We start from the raw sequence: 9447 nt of genomic DNA, 5'->3' as shown, positions 1-9447 counted from the left end.
CTCCCAGGTAGCTGGGACTACAGGCGCCTGCCACAACGCCCGGCTATTTTTTGTTGCAGTTTGGCCGGGGCTGGGTTTGAACCCGCCACCCTTGGTATATGGAGCCGGCGCCTTACTCACTGAGCCACAGGCGCCTCCCAGGATAAGCTACTTGATGTACACATTCCACTGCAAAGACATGTCCTACATCAGCGAGGATCCCAATGGCTCAGCCACCTTCTTTATATGTTTAACAAAATAATATCACTGCAAACAGATTGCAAAAACTACTCTATACCATGTCACTCCACCAGCTGAGGCCACACCAAGGAATAAAGATCTCATCTCTTCTTGGGAAGGCTAACCAATCCTGAGGACTAAAAGCATTCTTAAAGCTCAGTGAAAAACAGCCTGAAATACCAAAGAAGTGCCTCAGAGGTAGGCCAGGGACAGGCTGGGTAACAGTGAAATTGATGGTTTTGTATTGAGATATAACTCAAATACTACAAAGTTAACCTTGTGAAGTGTACAATTCACTGGTTTTTAGTATATTCACAGAGCTGTGCGATCATTCCCTCTATCCAATTCCAAAACATGCTCATGACTCCAAAAAGAATCCTCATACCTTACTCCCCCATCTCCACAGTCCTGGTAACCACTAATCTACTCTGTCTCTATAGAGTCAAGTTGATTTTACCAACAGAATTTCAAACACCGTTTAATGTATTTAATAGTGCATCTATCATAACTTGGATCATATTTTTCCCTGATTTTCTATTCCATTTGTATGTATCTATTGAGACACAGGCATGTATCAGTTAGGGTCAAGTTAGGAAAACAAAAGGCACACCACCTATCATAACAAATAGAATTACAGAACTTCACAGACAGAACTGGTTAAACAACTGTTAAATGACCCAAAATGACCCAATAATAACTTGAGAAACAGCTAGCATCCCTAGAACGTGAAAGAAGGGCTCTTAGAACCTGGAGCTGGCCAGCGAGGGAGCTGCCTGCCCATGGCACAGCTACCTGGGAAGCTCGGAGAGGGATCTCACGGTGCTGACGTCATGGGACTCTGGAGGCTGGCTTCCAGAACATGAGACTGGTTCTGGAAGGCCTGGAAAACCTAGGGCCTGTGACTAAGTGCTGCTGCCACAATGAAGAGCTGTTACGGGTATGATGGCGTCAGAACAGGAAGCAAAATAGCAAAGAGCAAGTCCCTTCTCTCCCCCCCCCCCCAGCATCCTTGTAGCACATACCCACTGGCAAAATCTAAATGGGAGCCAGTTGACCAAGAAGCATAGCTTACAGTCTCAGCCTCAGGATCACAGAACAGAAGGAATGATTTGAAACCAACAGGAAGAAAGATTTTTAATAATTAATATCATCTATCCTAAAACCCTTAGATGTTCCAGGACAAGGAATGCTGCTCTGACTATAAGCAGCCCTGATTCCCAAAGGTGATCTGAAATCTCTGGCCCAAACAAACCTTGTCCCCCCCAGATTAGAGTGTTATCTGACTTGCCTTCACTATAATGGCCCACCTGGTGGTAGGTTTGTGGGAAGGTAGCCCAAACACACCAGACCTTAGCTCACTCCAAGACCGAGACTGGAGCCTACTGATTGGCAAAGATGCTCTTCAGAACTCTGCCTTCTTCGCCTTGACTTACAGCATTGAAACCTACTACCAGTACTGCAGAATTACATATCCTAGGTATAGAATTTCAGTTTGGAATAATGAACAGGTTTTGTAAATAGATAACAGTGATGGTTACACAACACTGTGCAAGTACTTAATGTCAGTGAATTGTACACTTAAAATGGTTAAAATGGTAAATTTTATGTTAATATATTTTATCACAATAAAAAAGTTGCAAACCAAAATAATCAGTGGGGGTGAAGGATGATTTCAGGGGTGTCTAGCCCTTTTTTTCCTCTGCCACACATTGGAAGAATAAGAGTTATCTTGGCCACACATTAAATACAGAAGCATGAACAAAAGCTGATTATCAAAAAATATGGTTCATGCATATTTTTTACTTTATTACTTTTTGTCATATCCGACACCACAGATAAGCAGAAAAAGTTTTCACAAAATCAGCATGTGGCCTGTGGGCCACAGGTTGGACACTGCTGTCATACATGAACTTGTCTGGCTCCTAATTCAAATAGACCAACTCTAAAAAGAATGCTATTAAAGCTAAATATATTTATGATCTATGAGTCAGAAATCTCACTCCTTGGTATATATTCACAAAAATTAGTGCTTAATGTCCACAAAAACTCATGTGCAAGAATGCTCAGTGTATAACAAAAAGCTGTCAACTATCCAAATGCCCTCAACAGTAGAATGGATTAATGAATTGCAAAAAAATGTATACCATGGAATACTATAAAGCAATGGAAATGAATGAACGAATGCTTCACATGACTACAATGATGAACCTCACAACTATAAAATGAGCAAAAGAAAGGGTATATGCTCTGTGATTCCACTTATATGTCTAGGAAGTTCTAAACAGACAAAACTAATACACAGTGGTAGAATTCAACTGGTGATTACTCCTGGGAGTGTAAGGAAGGTGGTATTTCCTGGAATGAACCACAGAGGAATGATTTGGAGTAAAGAAAGTATCCTATATCTCCCTCTTGGAGACAGTGACAAGGGCGTAGCATACGTAAACATTCCCTAAAAAGTGCACTTAAGACTTACACAATTTTCTATATATGTGCTACACCTTAACTAAAAACAAAAGCAAAAAACATGGGCCTAAAATGAAAACTAAGCTGAAACCACAACTTCAATGGGGGCTTTTTATTTCATAACCAAAACACCAAATACGGCCTTGGAGCCCTCATCTGGGCAGGAGGCCAGATCTACCCATCCTCCTCTCCACATAACATCATGAAAATCAAAGGCAAGGGCCTCAGGGAAAGAGTGGCCTAGAAAGGAAAATTAGCTATATTAGTTGAGACTCTAGGATGGGGAAAAAATTATTCCTTGTTGTAAACACTAGTTTACCCTCACACAAGTTTGGGGCTTGAGTAGTATTTGGAAATTCTATCCTAAACTACACAGGTTGTATAGTTTACTACACAGTCGTATGTTAGTTATGAGACACTAACATTAAATTGTCCCAAGTCGGTAAAACTCCTAGGTACCGCCCAGGACAGGCTCTTAGCCAGAGCGTGCAGGATTCCCACAAATGCACATATGTGTATGAGTTCACAATGCAAATTGTAAAACACATCAAGAAATAAGCCTCTCTGAGCAAGAATTGGCAGAAATAGCAAAGAGTAGAATAGGCTAAAATAACTGGTTTTATTAAAGAAAACAGAGATTTTTGGAGTAGATTAAAAACAAAATATAGCCAAATAGTCTTTATAAGAGAAGCCAAAGAGGTTGAAAATAATAAAATGGGAAAATATACAACTGAGAAATAATAACCAAAAAAGCTGCTATAAAAGAGATTGATATCAAACAAAATAGGATAAAAAGCTTACTCTATAATGAAGAAAGGAGCAAATGTCCGGGAAGTTATAACCATCTTAAACTTGAATGCACAAAGAACAGGATATCAAAATGAGTTGTTTCGTGTTGTCTCAGTTACAATTGAGAATAAATAATTTTAAGACCACGTACATTATGCAGAAGGCAGTTCTTAGAGAGGAAGAGGTGAAGCAACTCACAGCCCACTGCCCACCCTGAGGTTAGAGCAGGGACGTAGCCTCACTGGTAGAGATTTGGTAGCAACAGGCATATGGAACTTCAAAAGAACTACTCAAAGACCTTGACTTGTGTCCTCTAGTAATTTAAACTAGAGGAGCTGACCGGGGCCTAAGCAGTCCTGAGGCATGATGCTGGCTAGCTGCCAGTCTCGCCCCTACAGGCAAGAAGAGGGGTCCTGGGGAGAAGAAGCTGCACTTCCAAAGAAACGGGCAAATGAACCTGTTTCCCAGGGGCCAGACTGGACCCCCAGAAATGCAACCATCTGTGGTTGTCTTGAAAAGGACACAGCAAGGTGACCCACGCTGGCAGCAAGGGTACAAAGGAAGCACAGGCAAGCAGGAAAAAACAGAGAGAGGGTGCTTCCGAGAAAGATTGTGTTACTTGCTGGGTCTTGGAAATGATTAGACAGGGTTATTGTTCTTGCTTTCAAGTTAGTGGAAGACAAACAGGTATCCAAATAAGTTCAACATAATAAGATGCTAAAGAGGTTAGATTTTATCCTGCAAAGACCAGGTGCCTCGGGCAGCACCCATAGCTCAGTGGGTAGGGCGCTGGCCACATACACTGAAGCTGGAGAGTTCGAACCCAGCCCAGGCCAGCTAAAAGAACAATGACAAAGGCAACAAAAGAAAGCCAGGCATTATGGTGGGCACCTGTAGTCCCAGCTACTTGAGAAGCTGAGGCAAGAGAATTCCTTAAGCCCAAGAGTTTGAGGTCGCTGTGAGTTTGAGGTTCCTGTGAGCTGTAACACAAGGTGCCTCTGCCACTTAAGCTGGAGCAAAATCTTACTCAAGCAAACTCTGAGTAAAGTAAGAGGCAAAACCTGTCTAAGCCTTAAGAGGCTAGGAAACAGGTAAGGAAAGGAGTCCAGATGAGTCTCCAGGATTCTGAGTGACTTGGAAAGTATGTTGTAGTTAAAAGCACGAGTAAGATGATGCGGCCCTGGTGGCACGCACAGAGGAAGAAGAGCCCCAGGGAATTCTAGCATTAGGCTGAAGACATTGGCAAGGGATCTAGGGTGTGGCCATGAGTTTGAACTGCTGAAGCTATGTAAGTTTGGGGGACAAAAGATGTCCAAAAAAGGCTAGGATGCCTAAATGCTGCTGACCCTAATGTTAAATTACCAGTTCACATTCTCCGTTTATTAGCCAGTATTTTGTGATTATAATACAATAAATAAATGCATACCTCATTGAGGGTCAACATATCTTCTACTCTGGTAGCGCCACCTTCAGGCAGGGAAATTAACACCGTTTTGGCTATCTCCTTTAGAACAGTATCAATATGCATTTCACACAAGTCATTGATCTACCAACAAAGAAGAAAAAGTGGGAAAAAAACTTCTCTTTATAGCTAGTTTTTCATCCAAAATGTGCTTTTATAAATTAATTAGTGGGCTAGATCTAGAAACTTGTGTCCTAAGCCAACCATAATTTGGTGAAGATTTTATGAATACATCTCCAAAGAAAGCTTAACATGGAACTAAATTTTTCTTCAGCAGAAACATGGGCCATAACCTCGTATGTGGTATCTTCCTTAATTCCCATTCTAGCACAGTAGACACGGATAGCCCAACTTTCTAGCTGAAGATACCGAGGCTCAGAGAAGTGAAGTAACCTGGGAGGAACACACAGCTAGTAAAAGGCAGAGACTCCTACTCAGGTTGACCTGATTCCAAAGCCTCTGAGTTTGTCTATTACACTATGTTTCCATGACAGATTAACACATTTTAAAAAAACACGCATGTTCCATGCAGCAAACATATCAGAAATCAATAGACAAGTCTCCAATAGATTAATATATGACTATAATATTATTCAATTTAATTCAATAATATAATATATTTAATGCATTAATATTAATCAATATTTAAGCATTCCACTCCACCATCTTCAACAGTCTATAATCATCCCATTTTCTAACCTACAGTGTGAAGTTGAACTACTACTTTAATATATCTAAGGAAAAATGATGCAGAGATAAGAACAAGACCACCTTAAAGGACGATCCCAAAGCAGTAAAAGAAACAAAAAGCATTATTTTTTTAATTGATACACTTTTAGTGAAAAGTCACACTCTCTAAAGAGCTTCCATAGATCATCAAACTATTTCTTACATTCTGAATGTTAATATACGTAGCCTTTTTTACTAATTAATCATACCGTCTTTAAAAGTTGATTGAACATATCCAAAACTGAATCAACTTCTTGAAAGAAGCTCTCCAGGGTTAAAGATGACCAGGTCAAGATGGCGAGCCCCTGCCTCAGCACAGATTCCACCTACAAAGAGTGAAAACAGCATCTTACACTATGAACAGGAGCATCTGAATTCACAGAAAAGGCTTTCCTTTACTACCAGCCAATATTACAGGTTGTATTTTCTCAGTTTTACTTTCCTTCCATTATACCCAATAAAAATAACTTTTTCTTTTTAATCATCTTTGGCTACCAGGAAACAATTGTGGATTTTTAGATTTAGATATTTTTCAAAGGCAACAAAACTGACGTAAGAAATTCTGTAGGAAATAGAGCTATGAAGCTGGACTAGAAAGGTAGAGGGTCTAGGCAAGAATAAACAGTCTAAAATCCATAATTTATAGAGGCAAAGTCTAATTTTAAATAACAGGGTAATCAATATAAATCTTCAGCATCACCAACCTTTTTCATTTTAGGGGTCATCAGATTGACAAACACAGAAGGCACCTCCTGACATAACTCATCATAATACTGCAGAAGACCCTATAGAGAGTTGAAATGGCTTATTTTAATTCGTTATTTTAATTCATCTTAAAACAACAGTCAAGCACTGTGGAAGGCCCAAACAGGTGTATTGTGTGAGCTCCCAAGTTCGAGTCTGAGTAAGAGCAAGTACGCTCCCTCCCACCCCCCGCCATCTCTACTGAAAATAGAAAAATAAGCCAGGCATAGTAATGGGTGCCTGTAGTCCCAGCTCACTCGAGAGGCTGAGGCAAGAGGATTGCTCAAGCCCAAGAGTTTGAAGTTGCTGTGAGCTATGATGCCAGAGTACTCTACCCAAGGCAATAGAGAGAGACTGTCTCAAAAAAAAAAAAAAAGTAAAATATAGAAACAAACAAACAAAAAAACCAACAGTCACATTTGAGTCATACAAGAAGGTTTCATCACACCTGTTCTTCATGTTCCTGACATCACAGGGCCTGCTCATTTACATTTATACTGATTTCCCCACCTGTAAATTACCTGAGCTTCCCCTTTAAGTCAATGGAACTTTCTGGATTTTCATTTTTCATATTTATTATTGTCTTCATAGTTTTATGTTATTATAAATGGTTTAGATAATTGTCTTTTTTTTTTCTTTTTGATATCTATCATCACACATTTTCTCCTTCCTGTCCCTTGTCTTCTGGCACCTTAAAAACATGCTAATCACTTGCTTTCTTGAATCAAGATAAATTTAGCATCTCCACAAAAAGAAAATTAATAAGCTTTTATGTTTTCTGTTAGATATTTTTTAAACATGATCTAGGATGATCCAATTGTGATCATTTTGTAACTTACTATACTATGTGTAGATGTGGATTCACCTTACTACTTCTCCAAATAGTAATATTAAACTGTTTCAATTTTTACTTAATAGTTGCAAAGTTCTTGATTCCTTTCCTTTTTATCTCTTACTTACAGCTGAAGTTTTATTTATACTTGACACTTGGCAAAGAACTGTGACTTCCAGTGATACTGTTCAATCCTAACTAAAAGCAATTTGATTGCAATGCAAATGAGATTAGCTTCATTTTATAACAGTAGTTTGGCACTCAATCCTCCAAAGTCACAACTAGCCAGTCTAAAGATCTTTGAGTTTTTTTTTCCTTTATGAACACATCAATTTCTCTCTTTATTGATGATTAACATTTAAATCAAAATACACTTTGATGCTGAATCTATAATTTCTACAACGCCAATGCTCCTCTGGGTTTTTTTTAAATATAACAATTAAATGATATTTTGGTAAGAGCTGAAACGATTAAACTCTTGGAACAGAACATAGGCATAAATCTTCATGACCTTAAATGGGCAGATTTCTAGACCTGACATCAAAAACACAAAAGACAAAAGAAAAAGTAGATGAATCGAACTTGATGAAAATGTAAAATGTCTGTGCATCAAAGGATACCATCAAGAAAGTGAAAAAACAATCCGCAGAATGGGAGAAAGTTTTTGTAAATCATATCTGATAAAAGACTAGTATTTATATAAAGAACTGTTAAAGAGGGCTGGGTACAGTGGCTCATGCTTATAAAACCCAGCACTTTTGAAGGCTAAGGTGGGAGAATGGATAGCTTGAGGCCAGGAGTTAGAGATAAACCTGGCCAACCTGGTGAGATCTGGTCTCCATAAAAAAAAATAATAACAAATTAAAAATTAGCTGGATACAGTGGCACACATTGGTAGTCCCAGCTACTTGGGAGGCTAAGACAGGAGGATTGCTCTAGCCAGGAGTTTGAAATTGCAATGAGCTATTATCACACCACTGTACTCCAACCTGGGAGAGACAGTGAGAGCCTGTCACTAAAAAGAATAAAAATAAAAAATACTATTAAAAATGAAAAATAAAAATGCAACCCAATTTTCAAATGAGCAAAGGATCTGAATAGACATTCCCTTAAAGATCTGCTGATAGATAATAAGTACACAAAAGATGCCCCACGTTCTTAACCACCGAGGAAATGCAAATCAAAACCACACTGAACTACCACTTCTCACCCACTAGGATGGCTCAACTGAAAAAGCAGACAGTAAGTGCTGGCAAGGACGCAGAGAAATGAGAACCTTCACACTCTGTTCATGGGAAGGCAAAATGATGGAATACGGCCTAAACATGGAGTTATCCAGTTACTGAAACCCAGTAACAGCACTTCTAGGTGGATACGCAAAAGAATGGAAACATGCAATCACACAAAAACTCACATTATACAAATGTCCACAGCAGCATTATTCATAAAGGCCAAAGTGTGGAAATAACCCAAACGACTATCAACTGATGAACAGATAACTAAAACGTAGTAAAGTATAACCATACACTGGAATCTTATTTTGTTATGAAAAGAAATGAAGTACAATCCATAAAACAATGGGAACAAACTTTGAAAATACTATCTAAGGGAAGCAAGCCAGTCACAAAAGACTAGCCATTGTATGATTCCACGTGTATGAAATTTCAGAAGAGACAAATCCACAGAGACAGAAGATTAGTGGCTGCCAGGAGCTGAGTGGAAGGAGACTTAAGGGAAAATGGGAAGTGTATGCCAACAGTATTGGGTTTCTTCTGGGAGTGATGAAAACATTCTAAAATTGATTATGGTGATGGTTGCGCAACTTTGTGATGACCTGTATTCTAAAACCATTGAATTGTATGCTTTAAATGGGTTAATTATATGATTATATCTCAGTAAAGCTGTTTTGGGAATCTCTATTCTAATAATTTACCATTTTTGTTGTTACTCTTAGTGTCATGTATTAATATAATTAAAATTTTAGGTGGCACCCATAGCTCAGTGGGCAGAGCGCCAGCCACATTCACCAGGGCTGGTGGGTTCGAACCCAGCCCCAGTCTGCTAAAAACAAAAAAATAGCCAGGCGTTGTGGTGGGTGCCTGTAGTCCCAACTACTCAGGAGGCTGAGGCAAGAGAATCACTTAAGCCCAAGAGTTGTAGGTTGCTGTGAGCTGTGAAGCCACAGCACTCTACTGAAGGCAACAAA

At 39.2% G+C, this 9447-nt stretch overlaps 1 protein-coding gene across 1 annotated transcript in view; it reads right to left on the bottom strand.

Annotated features, from left to right (window-relative positions):
• DNAH8 (dynein axonemal heavy chain 8) overlaps positions 1-9447 on the bottom strand; it is a 294583-nt gene that overhangs the window by 221414 nt on the left and 63722 nt on the right. The window contains exons 18-20 of the mRNA XM_003789318.3: positions 6370-6450; positions 5875-5991; positions 4901-5020 (exon numbers count right to left, since the gene is read on the bottom strand). Coding sequence (XP_003789366.3) covers positions 4901-5020; positions 5875-5991; positions 6370-6450 — 318 coding nt within the window. The remainder of the gene's footprint in view (positions 1-4900; positions 5021-5874; positions 5992-6369; positions 6451-9447) is intronic.

Source organism: Otolemur garnettii, unplaced genomic scaffold (assembly GCF_000181295.1).
Source record: "Otolemur garnettii isolate 467f Iridium unplaced genomic scaffold, OtoGar3 scaffold00031, whole genome shotgun sequence".
NCBI classification, from domain to species: domain Eukaryota; kingdom Metazoa; phylum Chordata; class Mammalia; order Primates; family Galagidae; genus Otolemur; species Otolemur garnettii.
This window is presented reverse-complemented; position numbering and strand designations above follow the sequence as displayed.